At 53.3% G+C, this 19,030-nt stretch overlaps 7 protein-coding genes across 7 annotated transcripts; 4 read left to right on the top strand and 3 right to left on the bottom strand.

Moving 5' to 3' along the window:
• Positions 1–1,306: 1,306 nt before the first annotated feature.
• ACRALDRAFT_1062873 (uncharacterized protein) lies at positions 1,307–2,465 on the bottom strand. The gene has a single exon (XM_071016683.1). It carries the CDS (start codon positions 2,379–2,381, stop codon positions 1,389–1,391), a length of 993 nt encoding a protein of 330 aa, XP_070872927.1. The 5' UTR covers positions 2,382–2,465; the 3' UTR covers positions 1,307–1,388.
• A 425-nt stretch (positions 2,466–2,890) lies between these two features.
• Positions 2,891–6,736, top strand: ACRALDRAFT_1081165 (uncharacterized protein; the record flags this gene model as incomplete). Its single annotated transcript, XM_071019110.1, has 3 exons — positions 2,891–3,460; positions 3,538–3,746; positions 3,845–6,736. Exons 1-3 carry the CDS (start codon positions 2,968–2,970, stop codon positions 6,734–6,736), a joined length of 3,594 nt encoding a protein of 1,197 aa, XP_070872928.1. The 5' UTR covers positions 2,891–2,967.
• A 24-nt stretch (positions 6,737–6,760) lies between these two features.
• On the top strand, positions 6,761–7,042 carry ACRALDRAFT_209395 (uncharacterized protein; the record flags this gene model as incomplete). The annotated part of the gene is made up of 3 exons (XM_071022647.1): positions 6,761–6,877; positions 6,909–6,941; positions 7,001–7,042. 3 exons carry the CDS (start codon positions 6,761–6,763, stop codon positions 7,040–7,042), a joined length of 192 nt encoding a protein of 63 aa, XP_070872929.1.
• Positions 7,043–7,175: 133 nt separating this feature from the next.
• On the bottom strand, positions 7,176–9,422 carry ACRALDRAFT_2028444 (uncharacterized protein; the record flags this gene model as incomplete). Its single annotated transcript, XM_071020529.1, has 4 exons — positions 7,176–7,966; positions 8,019–8,973; positions 9,065–9,201; positions 9,257–9,422. The coding sequence occupies 4 exons, from the start codon at positions 9,420–9,422 to the stop codon at positions 7,176–7,178; spliced, it is 2,049 nt and encodes a 682-aa protein (XP_070872930.1).
• A 1,152-nt stretch (positions 9,423–10,574) lies between these two features.
• Positions 10,575–12,612, top strand: ACRALDRAFT_2110009 (uncharacterized protein; the record flags this gene model as incomplete). The annotated part of the gene is made up of 3 exons (XM_071023452.1): positions 10,575–10,808; positions 11,112–11,621; positions 11,701–12,612. The coding sequence occupies 3 exons, from the start codon at positions 10,575–10,577 to the stop codon at positions 12,610–12,612; spliced, it is 1,656 nt and encodes a 551-aa protein (XP_070872931.1).
• A 1,097-nt stretch (positions 12,613–13,709) lies between these two features.
• On the top strand, positions 13,710–17,737 carry ACRALDRAFT_1041677 (uncharacterized protein). The gene is made up of 6 exons (XM_071015226.1): positions 13,710–14,567; positions 14,642–14,901; positions 14,973–15,035; positions 15,098–15,610; positions 15,669–16,206; positions 16,259–17,737. Exons 1-6 carry the CDS (start codon positions 13,895–13,897, stop codon positions 17,338–17,340), a joined length of 3,129 nt encoding a protein of 1,042 aa, XP_070872932.1. The 5' UTR covers positions 13,710–13,894; the 3' UTR covers positions 17,341–17,737.
• ACRALDRAFT_209399 (uncharacterized protein) lies at positions 17,728–18,995 on the bottom strand (the record flags this gene model as incomplete). The annotated part of the gene is made up of 8 exons (XM_071022648.1): positions 17,728–17,742; positions 17,803–17,863; positions 17,914–17,944; positions 18,079–18,177; positions 18,247–18,653; positions 18,720–18,753; positions 18,810–18,822; positions 18,972–18,995. The coding sequence occupies 8 exons, from the start codon at positions 18,993–18,995 to the stop codon at positions 17,728–17,730; spliced, it is 684 nt and encodes a 227-aa protein (XP_070872933.1).
• Positions 18,996–19,030: the final 35 nt, after the last annotated feature.

Genomic DNA, 19,030 nt, shown 5'->3' on the forward strand with positions numbered 1-19,030 from the left:
GCTGTAGTGGCCAGCTCCTTCTTCTCTTCCTTCCGATCGACCCGGAGAATGCCCAGCGGCCAGTGTGCGTCGGGGTCTGCTTCGATGATAGCAGCAGTCGCTTCGTCTTCGGAATCAATCTCGTGGTCTGGAGGCAGGCCTGCGAACCGGTCGGCGTTGATACGTGCCTCCCCACGGTAACGAGACGTCCCGAATTCCGATTTCCCTTCAGATTTGACTCCACGGCTGAAACCGCCGAAGCCAGAACCACCGGCGCCGGAGCCGGAGCCGGAGCCGGAACCTGAGCCGCCAAAACCGCCGAAACCACCACCTCCACCACCAAATCGACTTCCGGCGACTTCAAAACGACACATGTGTCAGTGGACTGAGAGCTGAAGGGGACAAAATTGGGTTGTAGAATCGAACGTACCTTGGCGGAATTGGGAGAAAGGACCGCTGGCGACGGTCTGTCGATTCATACCACCTCTTCCCATTGCGTCACCTCGACTTCTTCGGCTGCGGCCCCGGGACCGTGCTTGTAGACGCGCCTCCTCCTTAATCCTCGCCTGCTCTTTGACGTGTTCCTGCTGTGCGAGGAGATCTCTGGACGCCTCGTCTCGCCGGATATTCCTGGGCCTGAAGCGACTAGCACCGGGGCCCCTCGTAGGCTTGGGGACCGTGGTACCCCTTGTATTCGATGTGGCGGGTGGTTGTAACGAGCTCGTGGTTCCGGGTCCGGGAGCAGGACGCGACTGGGGTGCTGATGTAGGTGTCGGCCTGCGGTCAACATCGGGAGAATTCGTGACAGTCGAGCTTGAGTTGGCGGAGACCTCTCCAGCTGCAGGAGTACCCCCTCTGCCTCCCCTACCCCGGCCGCGGCCCCGGCCACGAGCCCTGCCGGTGGCCCTGGCCGGAACGCTGTCCTCGGACACCATCGTCAAAGGTGCCTGCGTTCACACTTTGCCTTCACACTTCAACAATTGTTCCTGTTAGCATAAGTTGGTGAGGCATATACGATCCAGTATGACAATACTGAAAGAACGATTGCCAAAAGAAGTAAAATCTTTGTGCCTACAGCTAGTAGGAGCTCTAGGGGCCGAGAGAGAGAGATAGAGAGACGGTATAATTCTGTCGTCGAGAAACGCAAAGCTAGGTGGCGGGGCAGCTGTACAAAGATGGATGGTGGGGCACGACAGCCCCATGCACGGACCTCGTACTTTGTAACTTTCACCTTATCCCGGGGAGTACGTTGCTCCTGGACTTCCGCTGTTCTGCGCCCAATCTCATATGTACCGAACCTAGAGCTGGTACTTCATAAGCTCACTGAGGTAATCGAAGTATGTATCACTTAGTACTGTTTTGATTCGAGATGGGTTCGGCGGCCAGACTCCAATGATAGTGATATCTATCTATGTAACGCACATCATTGCCTGATCACCGTATAACTCTGATATAGTTCCTTCTCTAGAGAGCATGTCTCCTATCCATAGTCGCCCACCTTCCACCGTATTGGCGCCAAACTTGACAACTACGCAGCCCCTAATGCTTGCCGCGGACCACAGGATGCCATGTTGTTTCTCTGCTTTGAGGCGGGACAGTCGCCACTGTTCCTCGGTCGACTTGTTGTTGCCGTCTTCTTTCTCCCTGGCCTCGGCCGAGCGAAAATCCCTAGCCCCCAAGCGCGGAAGAGAGCTAAACTCGGCCAGAAAAAAGTCTCCCAAGCGTGCCATCTGCTTGCCTCGGAGGATCAGAGTCCCGAATAAACCGTGCCCATGCATAGATGCGCGCAGCCCCCTTCCAGTCCGCGCATGGCTTCCCTCATCTAGGACGACTGTGTCGCGCAGCAAGAGGCGGTCCCCGGCCGGTGCGCCCTCCCCGGTAAGCCAGATTTCGTTCCGGCCTTTCCACCGCACAAAACTCCAGTCCTCCCCTCGAGCAGACCGGCCTTGCGTGACCCAATCCAATAGACATAGGGAAGCACTTGCTGTTACGGTGAACACCTGAGTCTGCTCATACACGCTTCCGGCGAAGGGCTGCACGGGGTCGGGCAGGAGACAGAGGCCAGCATCCTTGTCAACACGCACGCTGAGCCCCTGGCGCGTGACGACATCCGGAGAAGGGGACTTGAAAATTTTCGTATGGCCCTGCGTGACGACGCTCAGCTTCGTGTTTTGTGTTACCTCGACAGCGAGCTGGATTGAGTCGCCGCCGACCAATCCGCCGCCGTAGGATAGGAGGAAGACGACAGTACTCTTCTGGTCGGCTGTCGGGGTAGGGGAGATAAGTTTCAGCGGGTATCTGTACGTGACGGTTTCTAATCCTGGCAGGCCGTTGGGTAGTAATCTCGCAACTATGTGGCCCTCCCCCTTGGTAGTGTTGGACTTGGGAAACGGGGACAACATGGCGGCAACAACTGATATGTTACAAATAAATGTTGAAGAGGGACTGGATCGACGACATCGCGATGCCGTGATCGGCGCGAGTCCCCATACCGCAAATTGTACCACGAGCGCCAATTCGATTTTTTCGTCTTATAACGGTACCTATGTGCTTGGTGCTTTATGGATACTTCTGATTAGGTAATTGGTATAGCGCCGACCCGGTGTTAACACAGTGTGCGACACACAATCCTAGCCTGGCCTAAGGTACCCACCCCCATCGTAGCTCACTTCCACACCGCGTCACTGGTCACTTGCGCACACCGCTAGCCTCACAACAACAACCTGAACACGCCAGCGAATTTATACCCTGGTGGTACCTGAGTAGTACCTGAAGTACGGATACGATACCATACAGTACAGTACGTAGGTACCTAGCCCACACTCTTGGTCCACACTCCTCCCAACTGCGAAGATGCCTGCTTCAAAGTTCCCAGTCCCTTATCCTGCATAGCAATCCCGAGACGCGACATTTTCCACTCAACACTCCACGATAGACTGTGTCGCCCGGCGCAACATAATCGCTTTCGGCCGTCGCGAAGCGTCTTAAATGTCTATGGTCCGACTCCCATTAAGGGAAACGATGGATAACGCGACGGCTTCTCCCGAAACGGAATCCACGTCGCGTCGCCGCTCTGGACGCGTCGTGCGAGCACCCGAGAAATACAGCCCCGAAGTCCTGACGACGTCGAAGCGAAAGAGGGGCGCTGATGCCGATGACGAGGATCACGAAATTGACGACGAAGACGATGACAACGATAACGACGAGAATGAAGCGCCGGACACCGACGATGATATGAGCGACGCGACTGACACCTATGTCGCCGGCCGCAGTCGACGTTCCACATCGCGCTCCAAGCGCTCACACAAGGGCCCGGCTGTGAAGAAGAAGCCGGCCGCAAAGAAGCCGGCCGTCAAGAAACCAAAGACAAACGGTGTCGCGTCCAAGTCGCTGGGTCATGCTTCCGCTCTGCCTTCGAGACCGAAGAAAAAGACAGTTGCTATTGCTAATCTCGGCCGGCCTGGGGAGGGCGATCTTTATGGTGATTTTTCTTTCTTTCTTTTTCCGCTCCCCGTCTCGACTGAAAAAGGTTGCCCATTCTAACTTCCTGGCATTTAGTCGACGTTTTCTCATCAGCCGAAACCGTGGATCGAATCGCCGAGCAATGGCTACAGAAATATCACACCGACGACGCCCCTGCCGTCCGGGATCTTGTCAACTTCGTTCTCCGGTCTTGCGGGTGCGAACTAGAAGTTACCGAAGATGATATTCGAGACCCGGACAACTCGGATAGCCGATTGACCGAACTGCAAGAAATTTATCAAGAGGTAAGTTGCGGATAAACCCCCCCCCCCCCCCCCCCCCCCCCGGGCTGATGCTATGGCCCTTTCCCAGCCGGTCCTTTTTTGTTACTGACTTCTACCAGGAACGCATCACCGAGTATCCCCTCATCTCGAGAGCCAAGGGTACGAAATCCTTCCGCGAGCTGTTCACGGATTTTTTCCACTCTTTCGTCGCCGTGCTTCACGAGACGGATGTCTTGTACAAGGATACGGCCTTGATGGAAAACGTTAGTCGCTGGATCGCGTCCATGTCCACCTCCTCGCTTCGGCCGTTTCGTCATACCGCTACCACGGCCATCTTGTCCTTGGTAACAGGACTCGTCGAGGTGGCAAAGACTCTTGACGCCCGCATCGCCGGCATTGAACAGCAAATCGCGGCGGGCCAGAGGGGCAAGAACCAAGCGAACAAGGCTAAGCTGTCCGAGATGCAACGAAATTTGGACCAAGCAAACGCATACCGAGAACAATGCAGCGAGCTGATAACTGATTTTTTCGACACCACGTTCGTCCACAGGTACCGTGATATCGACTCGCGTATCCGGACCGAATGTGTTGAGGCTCTTGGCCACTGGATCATACAGCTTCCTACTGTGTTTATGGAACCAGGCTACCTCCGATACTTGGGGTGGATGCTGTCTGACGCGGTGGCGTCTACGCGCCTAGAGGTGTTGAAACAACTTGGCCGCATCTTCAAGCGCGATGCTGAGCAGCTGGGTCATTTTATCGACAGATTCCGGCCACGCTTGATTGAAATCGCGACCAAGGATGCCGAGGTCTCTGTGCGAGTGGCCGCCATATCCGTCGTGGACACATTGCGGGCCGCCGGAATGCTCGACCCGGACGAAGTGGACTCGATCAGCCGCCTGATTTTTGATAGTGAACTCCGGGTTCGAAAAGCTGCCGCCAATTTCTTCGAAGCTTGCGTTCAGGAACTGCTCTCCGGCAGGCTGGAGGAGCTAGGTGGTAGTGAGGTTCTCGACGAGGTGTTCGGCGGAACAGAGGAGGACGACTTCGAATCCCCGAGGGAAGAATGGGTCAGCATCAAATGCCTCGCCGAAAACCTCGCCGCCTACGATGCGCAAGTGGAACAGGAGCATGGGAGCCCGGAAAGTCACGACCCCCCAACCGCCGTCGACATCCTACAGGCCGTGACACCCACCACACGGATATCCATGGCTGCCCAGGTGCTCTTCGACAAGATGCCCGTCGTAAGTCGATGGGAGTTGTTGGCGGGGTACTTGGTCTACGATCACAGCACCAGTGCCAAATCAAAGTCCGAAGCTCCAAGCCCCGACGAAACTGTCAAGATGGCCCTTGGCCCTGACGGCAACGAAGAGGCCATTCTATTGGAGGTCATGGCATCTGCCGTGACGGTGGCCCTGTCTCAGCCCACCGAGAGGAAAGGTGGCCGACACGAGGCGGTAGATACACAAGAAGATATCGCTTTGGAATTGGCGACACTGATTCCTCGACTCCTCAACAAATTTGGCGCCGATCCTGCTACCGCCAAAATCATTCTGAGGATGGAGCATGTGCTGAAGCTCGACGTCTTCCAACAGCTTAGACAGGACTCGGCCCGGTACGAGAAGCTTCTTGATGAAGTGGCTACCCAGTTCAGCCGGCACGATGATAAGGAGGTCCTCGCGGAAGCCACCGCTGCTCTGTCGCATGCCCGACAACACGAAGAACTGGAGGAACTCACGGATGGAAAATTATCACTATTGTGGGAGAATGCCATCAACTCGCTGCGCAATTTTGACAAGACGTGCGAGCTCTCTGAACGTGGCCAACTTGCGGAGGAGCATCTCACAAATCTCTCTACCATCCTCACCAAGATCAGCAACCTGGCAAGCGTGTCGGATTGCACTGATGTGCTGGAGACCGAGGGGCAGGCTGCCGACTCGCCATCCGCCTCCATCGAGATTCTAACCGGCATTGTCCAACGAGGCACATTTACTCATATCGACGATGGGATAGACGACCTGGAAGACGAAGTGGTTTCCTTCGCCATCAAAGCCTGCCAGTTTTATTACATGTGGAAGCTTCACAATCTCGAGAAGATGATTCAGGCCGGCTTGGATATTCCCGACTCGGTTGTGAACCAACTACAGAAACTCAGCAGGACGTTCGTGGATAATCTTATCAACACGCTGTCGTCTCGCGTCATCATTGACGACATTCGTCTGTATGCGACGTGCAGCCTGTGCGATGTTCACATCATCTTCGGATCGCTGCGCGACTGGGTTCGGAGCTCACCTCAGAGTGCCAAATACAAGAAGCTGGCCAGCATTTTACAGGAGATCCCGCCCGGGCTTGTGCCGGAGCTGATCTCCATCTTCGACGGAGTCGAGCGTAGCTTCGCCAAGCGGACCAAGAAGACGCTCAACGAGCCCGCCGACGACGAAGATCCCATCGATGACGAGTCGTCTGATGACGAGGACGAGGACGAGGGTCTCACCCGCGAACAGCGCTTCGTCAATGAACTCAAGGCCGAACGCTCCCTCTGCGAGCTCGCGGGCAAATACGTCATGGCCATCTCTCGCAAGGTGCTCGACCAGTCCGGCCCCACCCGTGGGCGGTTGCGCAGACGGCTGCTGAGGAACCAGACCAGGCTGGGCAAGAACTTCCAAGAGGTAGTCGCGTTCCTGGACGAATCCAAAGTGGAGCAGCTGTTGTATGGGAAGAAATCCAAGACTCGGTCAGCAGCCAACAGACAAGCCACTGCTGCGAGCAAAAAGCCGGCGCAAAGCGAGGTAGTCGTGGCAGAGGAAGAGAGCGACCATCACGAGGACGAAGACCCTTTCAAAGAGCCCGAGCCCGAAGAGGGTTCGCGCGAGGATCTTCGGCGGCGTGAGCTTCTTGAAGACGAACAGGATGAGGAGGACGATGGCGACGATGCCAGTGAAGGCGCCGATGCGGACAAGGGAGGTGGTGATGAGTCCGGACCAGATAACGACAGTGTTCTGGGCGACTAGACGGAATAGAGGTGTTGCCAAAGAATGGTACATTTGAACTTCCCAGATGATGGAGATGGTTGCTTCGGTTTTGGGCTTCTGGAGACAAAGTTGCTCATGTCCCTTTACGGGATGGGGATGGGCATGGAGCTGAAGCGTTTCGTTTTCTTGGGTCGATTTGATCGTTTGTTAGGCAGGGTTAGGCGGCAATGCAATTGGGCAAAATGTGGTGTGGTATGGAATCCCGGCGTTTTACGTGGACAGATGTCACGGTTCATGGTGTAGATCAACTGCTTCTTTTCATGGGCTGCCTTGAGCTTTCGCTGAAGGAGACGAGAGGGGTATTATCTCTAATGGCAAACGACTATCAGCATGCAGTCCACCAACCCTATATGCGGCCTATTCTCAGGCTTGACTCTTGGGAACCTTGCTCATCCCATCGAGTCGACGACAAGGTCTATTAGATGTAAGCCACCTTGGTCCCAAAGAGTGCGAAGACTCGCTCCCAACGCTTTCCCTCGCCGGCGTTGGCATTTGTCGGGTTCGGCTCGTCGACCTTGATGCCATACTGCTGGATGCAACAGCTGAACGGTCGGTTGGAGACAGCTCGGCCAGTGTCTGACTGTAATGTTCCATCGCCAACCCGGCGAACATTCGTCCTGGTACCAGCTTCGGCATCTGAGCTATCCAATGGTGGTCGATCAATAGGCGCCGCCACACCACCTCGTTTTCGCCTTTCTTTGGATTTAACGGCTTTGACCTCTTCTAGATTCCCCCAAAGAGTGAACATTCTCTCGCGAAGGGATGCCAAAGTATCCTGGCGAGATCGTAAATCGCAGGCGTCAAGTCCCGTGAGGAGCTGGGCATCCGCGTTGGTGACAATAGCCCAGAGATTCTCCGGTGGGCGTTTGGCGGAGGGATGCGAGGCTTGTTCCAGGCAGAGTGCGAACCGCCACTCCCAAACCCTTTCCCTGCCAAATTCGTCCGACATACTCATATCGTCGTCCTCTGAGCTAGAGGAGGATGAGCTATAATCAGACAGTGCCTCATATTCGCTTACTCTCCTAGGGCAAGCGAAGTCTTCCAGCCGCGGTGGGAAAAAATCGACGACCCTGACATTGACACGATATCGAGCGCAGGTGAAGGGAAGTTGACAGTCGATGGACACTCCATGAGAAGTCGTGCGGTATATGTGTCTTTCGAGGATGACGCTGAGAGGAGTGACAGGTTGGTCGGTATGCTCACACTTGACTATGCGGTGTCAGTAGAATATGGTGCCATATATCCACTACACACCACTCACCATGATCATTGAGTCCAAGCAAAGCCTCGTCATTGGAATCCTGCTCCTCTTGCATCTTTTTCCGTGCATGTTCCCGTGCTTGGGCCCTCCTCTGTTTCGCGTTTGGCTTGGATCCGGGATGACTGGTTGCTTGCCTCTTCTTTCCTCTGGCTTCGGCATGTAACTCTTTGAGTTGTGATTTTCGTTCCTTTTCGTAACTCCGTTTGCGCCGAAGCAGATCTTTCAGCTTTGGGCTCGTATTTTCACTGCTCTCCTTTGGATCCAAAATATCGATCTGGACCTTCGCTACGCTCAGATCCCGGTCCTCCCGCAAGAAGCCTTCCAGGTTGCTCCCATTGGAGCCATACTTGACTTGGACATTGCGAAGCCTGACAAATGTTCCTTTGCAGGCTTGGCTCCGTATAACAGCGGCGTGCGGTTCGTAGCATGTTATCTGCATGCATCTTTTCCCGAAAGGACCGGTAAAGCCATCATATAACTCTGACCTGATACCTGTTGGATCTTCTTGTTGGCCTTGGTGCAGCCCCGACAGATCACCTCCGCCCAATGCGAAGTGAAAAAAGGTCGTATTTTCCGTGTAATCAGTCACCCAGACCGTTACCTTGTCTCCAAGGTCGAATGGCGCCTTGGCTACCTGGACGATCAGATCGTAGAACATGTCTTGTCTGACATCTTGCAACAAACTGAACTTCTTTTTGATGTTAATCGATTGGTTTGCCCGTTCCTGAAACTCGGCCGCATCTGGAACGCAGTCTTTGTCAATTCTGTGGTATAGCCATGAGGCATATTGCTCGACTACTGGACTCGGTTCTTTGGAAGAATGACTTTTATCTGGCTTCAGTGCTGTTCGTGCTGATTTGGGATAATGTGGGATTTTGGTTGCCTCATATATCTGTATCTTCGTTTGCTTGTTCGTGATCAAGGATAACTGGCTGTCATTCCGGTATTGTTGGACCTTGACTACATGTCAGCATTACCTCAGTCGTGACGGCCTCGATAAAACCAATGTGAAGAGTAAGTTGGTAGAGGGACTCCCCAGAGCAGACCTTTGTGGATAGCATGACAATAACATCTCCAGCTCCAACTTCCGGCATCATTGGCTGAGGCCGGAAGATGTTCAGCACCAGGTCGCTTCCCATGTTCTCCGTAGACAGGTCATACAAGGTCAGGCTGCATTTGTAATCTAAGTATCCATGTCAGAAATAGAACTGAATCCCATAGTAAGTGCGGTGACTTACCTGTTCCACTGGTGGGGACGGGTAGACGGCAGTCCTTGACAAGGCCGATGAAGTTCACGAATTGCCCGGGCCTCACTGGTCCTTCAAGGATATCTTGAGCAGAAACGAAACCGGGCGGCAATGGAGGGTCTTTCCCCGAGAACTTGGGAGCCGGAGTTCCCGCCATGATTATGCATGTAATGATCGAAAATAGAGGATTAGATTCTGCAAGTTGGTGGCATGTTTCTTTGATACAGGCATGTGGGTTGATAGGGGGTGTAAGTCGGGTAGTGAAGGCAGGAACTTGGTGTATCCGTACGCCACAGTTGATTCTGTCTTACTTGCTTTTTTAGACGGCAATGGACAGACGATTTGTAGAGACAAAGAACCCTATTGAAGTCTTAATGTCGAGTTACCTGGATGGCGAGAACATGGATATTAAACATGGGCAACGCGACGTGGGGAAGCGACAGTTGAGCTTGACCTGGTGACGGGACGCGTTCAACCTGCGAAAGTTTAAAAAAGGTACCTACGTATACGAATACTAGCATCACAGGTTATACCACGCTTAGTAATTATAATATAAAAGTACCTACCTAGGTACCTAGATTAGTACCTAGATAAGAAACGGGGGACATATTTAGGTACTGCTGACTGATTCTAACGCAAATCACAATCTCAGGTAGAAAAATTCATCTGGAATAAAGTATTTAAGAACTTAGAAAGGCTTTATACACCGGAGGATTTGTTAGTATTTACGTACAGGTATTCTAACTAACGGGAGGATCTGCTGAGTTATTGCTCGACCTAGCTGCGTTATGTACTTCGTAGATTCAGTAGGTACCCAGGTACTGTTATCGGTGTGAACCACTTAGAAGTTACAATGTAAAGATAAGGATACTCCCCAGGAAGTCCCCTTGGTGTCCCCCTCCAAACGAGGGAGGGGGCAAGATCCAGTCAGATATTGGCCCAGTAACTTTACTGTATCCGGAAGGATCCGCTATTTCAATACCCTTTCCTAAGGTTTCCTTCCTACTCATAAATTTCCCACCTAAATCTCTCCTATACTTCCGTCACTACCTGCTCAACTTTTCACTTCTTCCCTCACCACACCATTATCCCAGGCCTACGCTTCGACCTGACCTGGTGCATTTCGACTTCTCGTCAACAGGATTATCTTCTTGTTTCTTCCATTTCAAACCTGTCTTTCCCTTTCGCTTGACGTCACTGACCCTACTTTATTTCACTTTCGCGGTCAAACAAAACAATCCTCTGGCTTCCCCACCCAAGAAGTCCATAACCGTACCTACTTTACTGCTCCCATCACCAACTCGCGACCATGGCTGATCGCTACATCCCCGAACATCGCCGTGCCAACTTCAAGGCAAAGAGCACATTCAAGCCCGAGGAGCTGCGTCGTCGTCGCGAAGAGCAGCAAGTTGAAATTCGCAAGGCGAAGCGAGAGGAGAACTTGGCCAAGAGAAGAGGCATCGCCACGGGCGAGAACCGCCCTGGCGCCTCGCTCGGCGCCGCCCCCGACAGCGATGATGAAACCACTCCCACTGAGAGTCAAGTATGTTGCTTTCTCCCGCTTTTACTTCTGCTTCGCTTCTCGTCTTGTTTTGTTGGCTTTTTGTCGGCGGCATCACACTGGGCCCGCCCCCCTGGACCCCACCAAATCAGCATCTTCGTATTTTGCTCGACCGGTTGCCAGGCGACTTCCCACAGCCCCACCATAATCCAGGGGGCTTCAGGTGGTGACTCCACGTCCCTGTGTCGTGGCCAAGCCAACACATTTCTTGCTGTTTTCTCTTCATGTCGGCCTATATGCGCCATCCCTCTCTAATTATCTGGATATCATGCTGACCTGCCGCAGCTCAATGAAGATCTTCCTCTCATGGTCGAGGGTGTCTTCTCAGACCAGATCGACCTGCAGATTCAGGCCACCACAAAGTTCCGAAAGCTGTTGTCCAAAGAACGCAACCCTCCTATTGAAGAGGTCATCAAGACCGGTGTAGTCAGCCGCTTCGTCCAGTTCCTGCGCTCTCCTCATACCCTGGTTCAGTTCGAGGCTGCATGGGCCTTAACCAATATTGCCTCCGGTTCCGCGACTCAAACTCAGGTGGTCATCGAGGCCGGTGCCGTGCCCATTTTCGTGGAGCTCCTCGAAAGCCCAGAGCCCGATGTTCGCGAGCAGGCCGTGTGGGCTCTTGGTAATATTGCGGGCGATAGTCCACACTGCCGAGACTATGTCCTGAGCTGTGGCGCGCTGAAGCCATTGCTCACTCTGCTTGGCGACAGCCGCAAGCTCAGCATGCTTCGAAATGCCACTTGGACTTTGAGCAACTTCTGCCGTGGCAAGACTCCCCAGCCTGACTGGACTACCGTAAGTCTCTCCCATCCTGCCACCACGCATGTCGCTTAGCCCGCTGCACATGTGCATGCGCTGACTATCTGCGACACAGATTGCGCCCGCTCTGCCTGTCCTTTCTAAGCTAGTATACTCGCTGGACGACGAAGTCCTTATCGATGCCTGCTGGGCTATTTCGTACCTTTCCGACGGATCGAATGACAAGATCCAGGCGGTTATTGAGGCGGGCATTCCCCGCCGCCTCGTCGAGCTGCTCATGCATGCCTCTACCTCTGTCCAGACGCCAGCACTGCGGTCAGTTGGAAACATCGTTACTGGAGATGACGTCCAGACCCAGGTCATGATCAACTGTGGCGCGCTTCCTTGCCTACTCTCCCTTCTCAGCTCGAACAAGGATGGCATTCGCAAGGAGGCTTGCTGGACCATCTCCAACATCACTGCTGGTAACTCGGCCCAAATCCAATCCGTCATCGACGCCAACATCATCCCGCCCTTGATCCATCTTCTCTCGAACGGCGATCTCAAGACCCGCAAGGAAGCTTGCTGGGCCATCAGCAATGCTACATCCGGCGGCTTGCAGAAGCCCGAGCAGATTAGGTATCTGGTCTCGCAGGGCTGCATCAAGCCCCTATGCGACCTGCTGGCCTGCCCAGATAACAAAATCATCCAGGTCGCCCTCGACGGCCTTGAGAATATTCTGAAGGTCGGCGATCTTGACAAGCAGGCCGCTGGAGAAGGCGCCGACTCGATCAACCGGTACGCCCTGTTCATTGAGGAATGCGGCGGCATGGAAAAGATACATGAGTGCCAGACCAACGCCAATGAAGAAATCTACATGAAGGCGTACAACATCATCGACAAGTATTTCGCTGATGAGGAGGAGAACGCCGACGCTGGCATGGCTCAGGGCACAGGTCCGAACGGCACCTTTGGCTTCGGCGCCAGTGCTCCTGCCCAGGAAGGCGGCTTCAATTTCGCCAACGGCGGCGATTCTATGGACATGTAAACATGCTCTCGCCAGCCGAAGACATGTGATAGTCGCCTTATATCCCCTACTCGGTCTGCGGGGAGGTTGTGCGACCAAATCAGCCTTCGCTCTATACCCCTACCACCCTATCGCCATCACACAAGGGCGCCCTACCTAGGTCGTCCGAAGCCATCCCATTCCCCCTTCCCCATTACACGCAGCACAGTTACCTCCCTATGCCACACGTCCCCACCCCTTCCCACATGTCGGCACTTAGCCAGTCTGGTTAATGGACAGTGGTACACCCCCAAATTCCCCCTTGCACACACCAATATTCGGCGTTCACTGATATGGGTTGACGGAAATGCACGAGACTTGCCCCCTTTTGCGGCAAGGGGATGAAGAACAGGCCCTTTGGTAGCTTGAAAGCTCCAGCCTGAGAGAGAAACGCGGATACGGAAACGATGGATTATGCATGCGCTGCAGACAGGCTATGGTCGTCGGTGTTAGGAAGAGCATTGCAGATGGGTCTCCAAGCTAAGCGGGCCGGCCGCAATGGTTGCCCTGCCCAGTACTCGGACGTTCTGCGTCCGGTGGGAGCCTGGATGGACTCACGTCGGGGAGAACAAACCTCTCCTACGATCTAATTCAGCAGAACCCAGGAGACATTAGGTGACGGATGTTAGTGCATCCGGATACCGGGACAGGATTTGAAAACCGGTGTGCCCTAGTTTACATGAGCCATCGCGACCAAGTGGTCGCAGGTGTTTAGTCACTGTCTGTAGCCTGTATCTAGGCCGAAGAGAGGCAGTGATGTGATGTATAAAAGTAATAATGTGGCAGTTCCTCATTTGACTTGAATCCTTTTCTTAGCGTCATGGTTGGGAGTAACCAAATCATTTTACAATTGCGAGTACCGGACGCGAGGTGTGTACATACAAAGTACATGAATGAAGTTAGTGAACAAGGTGTGGCAAGCACTGGTGTTTGTGCAGCAATTGTACATTTCCGTGCTACCTACCTACTAGTGCAACGTATATGTGGGGCATGGTTAACACCGCAAACTAATATTCGTATGTAAGTACCTCCTAGGTTCTCGCGCATCATTAAGCTTTTAACGCACCTACTTCGTACACCACCTACTTGTGTAGTGTCGCGTTACTATCACGAAGGTTGCAGAGTATTCCAGTCTCTATTCCGACTCGGCCCAATATCTTTCCAACATTTCTAGCCCATCAAATTCCTATGCCCCCACGACGGCGAGAAAACCACCCCTCACTGTAGGTGGTTGATGTAGTCTCGCAGGAATACCTAACGCGTTATGGAGGCCCAGAGCATAACGCCGGGGACGACACAGGTCGCACTGGGACAATGGACTCGATTTATATCCAGATGCCTAGCGCGCCGCCTTGATCCCCTGAAGTTCGAGTCGTTTGTTCCCCATCTTCGCTCAGAGTACCCTTTACCCCCATCTACCATCGCAGACCTGTTCCTCCGACCGCAGCGCAACGACCACAACTGCCTCGATCCTCGCATTCCCCGATACCTCCAAGTCCTTACAAAACTGCGATACATCGACACGCCCTCGATCCTCAAAGCCTTATACAGGTATTCGACATCTCACAAGCAAGCACGGAGCACCGAACAACTACAAGATGGGAATCGAGGCCCGGTGTCCGAAACGGACCTCGTGCGATGGGAAAGCTCCTACGGGGCAGAGGAGGTCATGTTTTACCGCCTAACAAAGGCTGTGGCCCAAGGGTCCGCCATCTCCGATACTGACGAGGCCTTGGAGATCGCCAGGATCATGTCCATGTGGATGACTCTCTTCACAGATGCATCTACTGCCTTTGCTGTGGACGCTATGGGCCAGTTCCAATCCCACCAGGTACGGGATGAGATGGAGTCCGCTCGCGCAGCCTTCGTTGCATTGCTGCTTGGCGTCTGCGAAAACCAAGTTGTCTTAAGAGCGTTGGGAAGGCCGCAAGCCAAAGGTGAGCAGACACTCAGCCAACCCTTCACCCTTCCGCCAGGCAAGCTCAAGGCTGACAGCATGCGCACTCGTTAGATGTTCGAAAAGCCATGTCAGGCAGTCTTGCCAACTTCATTCCCACCATCATGCATAACGCTGGTCAAATAGCCACGCGGCTGGATCTTTTCCGAACCAACACACTCGCCAGCTTTGAACCTGCAGACGAGAAGAAAGACGCAGCGAATGCCGCCTTGGATCACCTACTTGACACAACCGTTGACCTAGAAAATTTTGCGATACCGGATATTCCCATTGTAAACACAAGGGCGGCATTGTACATCTACCTAAACGCCGCGGTAAGAGACTTCTTGAGCTTCTACCTTTGCCGCTGGGGTTGGAGAGTTGCTCACATGCTGTACTGTCATAGCTCGTTGGCCGACCCCTCATCGACGACGTAGCCATCTTCAGCTTTCTGCACAATCGATATCAGGTTCGTCTGCGTTATACGAGATCACCTCGCAAAGGCTCTGAGGATCTGACGGAGGTTGTTAGGGAGACGTGCAATCCAGCACCATCGATCTCATTCTTGCATCGTTTGATGTTCTGGCCAACGCCGTGTATCGGAATGAAGGCAGCAAGACGGCCCATGTCTTGCGATCGTACCTCATGAACAAGCTTCCTCTTCTCATCGCCCAACTCAGTAAACACATGTTCCCGCCCCTTACGGCTGAATTCTGCATCACGGAAGCCCTCCGCCATGTAGATACCAATGCCTTCCCGACGCTTTCGTCCATGTTCGATGAGAGTAGAAGCAACAATCCTTTTACCGACTCCGTTCGTGAGGACTTTTGCTGGGCTTGCTGCCTGCATGGGCTCCTCCGAGAGAGTAGCATCGAGACCATATTGGGCGAGACGCCCTACCAGTCTCTGCCGTCTCGGGGGCGGTATGCGAAAGACACACTCGTGGGGGAGTGTCTCGCTGAATCGGAACGAATTCAGTCCCTCATTGGAGAACTGGACAGCATGGATGGTGATGTGGGCGCCATCTGCCAAGCCCTGGTAGAGGTGAGTCCGTTTTGCCTCCTGAAGTATGCTATGATGCGTGACGCTTACGGCCCTATAGGTCCTGGGCCAATTATGCCGCAATAAAGATACAATGGCACTCAAAATCCTGTGTAGCCAGTTGGCCCAGAAGCCTCTGGCTCTCGATGTAATTTTGCTCTTCGAAAAGCCAGCGGCCATCCTGCACCCGCTGTGTGAGCTCTTGGACAGCTGGAAATACGAGGAAGACCAAGGCGAGTACCAACCCGTCTACGAGGAGTTTGGCTCGGTACTATTGCTTCCTCTTGCCATCGCATATCGCTATAATCTTTCCGCATCAGACCTAGGAGCAAAGTCGGCCGAATCATTTGTGGCCAAACTGCTGTATCAGGGCTCCTTGAGCCGGCCGTCAGATAACCTGACTGACGAGACAAAGGGGCATCTCGACGCTTGGATTCGTGGGTTGTTCGACCAGGAGGCCGGAGGCTTAAGCGATGATCTAATTTCATGCTGTACGCCTCAGGAGTTTTACCTGCTAGTCCCCACCTTGTTTCAACACATTGTAATGGCCTTCAGAACCGGCCATCTGCCCGAAGATGGCCTCAAGGGTGGCGTTGAATGTAAGTTGGCCCCGTCATGGTTTGATTTGGGGAGGAAGCTAACGTCGAGCAGATCTTGTCGATACCTTTCTCTTACCGTCCCTCGTGATGGCGATAAGTTATCTCACGAACTCGCTATGGGTAGATATCCAGAACCAGAAGGCGATTATCCGAATACTCCACTTTGTACTACAGCCCAGTACCATATCAAATGAGGCATCAACTATGCACTCGTCGGTTTTAAACATCATAGCAAAACCTCTTGAACATTCTCTCCGAGCCTACCAGCGTCAAGACCCCAAATGCCAGGATATTGAGCCTCTTCTCCGGGCACTGAAGGACAGTATACCCCTCTCCCGGCAAACCGGGGGAGCGGATCAGAACGAGCTCGAAGCCTGGACCAATACCCCGAATGGAGGGTTGACGACTGCCGTCAGGAATACCATGCAAGGTTTCGTGCAGTGGAGCCTGCATCCTGGGATCAACGTCATGCCCACCCCATACACGCACCGACAGACTCTTGCCGCTATCAGGATTCTTGGAGCCAAAAGGCTTTTATATCTTATATTCGACGAAATCAAACAGCAGTCGGAAGCTGGAAACAGCAGCATCATCTACGACATCGCGGCATCGCTGATATGTGCCCCCGACGTCAACAACGACCACGAGGTATCTGTGACGGGTTTCTTGGAAGACACAGGCGGCATGGGCACTCCGGTACAGAGGAGATTGACGCTGCGGGATGTTCTCAGACAAGAGGCCGAGGACTGCCGTAGGCTTCAGAAGACGGACATGCCCTTAGCCGAGCTGGTAGTAAGACTCCACAGAAAGGTTGAGGCCCAGATGGTCCTCACCCGCGTGGAAGCTATCGAGGCCGAGGCGATGCTGCAAACCGGCCTCAATCTTGGCCTGGACAACGGGTCGCAGTCGATGGACAATGCAATGGCGGCGGCCGCCACGGCAACAGCGGCGCAAAGTGGCGGCATGGCTGTTGACGGTGTCGGCCTTGATCTCGGCATGGGCGGTATAGGCGGCGATGGAGGACTTGGGGATCCGGGGAACACGGGGGGTTCGCTGGGTTTGGGCAACGATGATATATTTAGTAGGCTATCCGGAGGCGGGGATTTCGATTGGGATTCTATGGATCTCGGATGATAAGAGAATTTAACCGTCTGAACTCTCAAAGCGAAAGAACCAGTGCTTCTTCCTAATACGACTGACCAGGGGCCTCAGATGGAACTATTTCGCAGTTTAAGGTATCGCAAGAACTCAGCCCTGTTAAAAGATACGGCTCAAGTGAGGTTTACTTGAGGACATGAATACCCATCTGACGATAGCTCCTCTGCCAGCGCCCAGGTCGGTCAACGAGGGTCGGATCCAGCGCAACGCGTTTTCGGGGGTACGGCGGCGTGCGTACGGAGTGCGTACCGCTGGGGTTACAATCCACCGTAGTGTAGGTCGGGTCGTGAACGTGTTGCGGCGTGTCCTGATAGGCTATCCGATATCGGACAATGGATTACTGATTATTATTACCTCGTTGTGTTACGAAGCGTTGTCCTATTGCAGAAAGACAGGCAGCTCTGATTGGAGCGGTAAATATCGAACCTCTATAGAGACTGGGGTATGGTTACGGCTGAATTCGATGAGATGGCGGTGACCGACATCAGAGACATGCGTGCTTCACAATCAGATGTCGTTATTGACATTATTTACTCGAGAGAACCACACGAAATCACGGGAATGCTCCGTGAGTATCCACCTATTACATTGCGTGGGGGATACGACCCGTATGTACCGTCGTACAACGTACAACGTACATATTTCACATTATACAACGTACAATGTACGGGTATCTCTTATAGCGGATCGTGGTTTGTATGCGTAGGTGCACACTAAGACGGGACACGATGTTTGTCTCGACTGCACTTATGGACGGCTCGCATGGTGAAGAGTCGGGCGACGACAAAAAGGAGGTGAAGAAATGACTGGGGACTCGGGATCACTGATCGTGGCGGGGAAGGGTTATTTCTAATTACTTTGAATAGATCAAAGCCAACAAACCGATCCGGGATCTCCATTGCGGAGTATGGGATAACGGGGACCCGGAGATAGGTACATGACCTATCTCCGTGTTGGGGTCCTTTTTGGCTCGTCTTCCATTGCGAGTATAAGTCGCGATATGTTCATCAGGTACGAAGTCGCATCTCATTCTTCGTACGAGTCTACAGAACAGATTCACCGCCGAGTCAATTGTAGGCAGACTGCTAGCGGTGAGGTTCGTGAGGTTGGGAGGTCGTGAGGTCGAGGCCGTATGTACAGTAAGGTCATGTGGTCGTGTCGCAGAGTGGACGGTGGAGTCGAAGCAATTTGGGGTAAAATCGGGGGAAGATGTCGGGGAGGCTTCTTCGCCGGGATTAGAAAAGTCTAGGCGTCTGGAAGAATAGGCGGCCCGAAAAAGAGACAGGTCCCTTCAGGGATTTGTGCCTGGTGCACGGCGCTAATTCCTTTTTAGCAAAGCAGAAATTTCAAGGAACCCCATTTCAACTGCTAGTGTACAACGTACACTGCCTACAGAGCCCACAGAGTGCTGGTGATCGTTTTTATTTTGGTTCCTAGCGCGCCACATCCCGTCCACTCCTACCCTCCCGCGTGACAACACTCAGGAGAAGAAGAAGAAAAAAAGAAAGGAAGGAAGAGGCAAAAACAGCCCGATAACCCTAGTACGAATTCTCGTGTCCCGTTGGCTGTTCCTGTAGGCCGCTCGAGCTATTTTTATTTTTACTCACTCTTGTTTCCTCCACGTCACCCATTAAGCCACCAGGCTCTCAATTTTTTTTTTTTTTTT

The sequence above is a fragment of the Sodiomyces alcalophilus genome (genome assembly GCF_042370955.1).
Source record: "Sodiomyces alcalophilus JCM 7366 unplaced genomic scaffold ACRALscaffold_6, whole genome shotgun sequence".
Lineage (NCBI taxonomy): Eukaryota > Fungi > Ascomycota > Sordariomycetes > Glomerellales > Plectosphaerellaceae > Sodiomyces > Sodiomyces alcalophilus.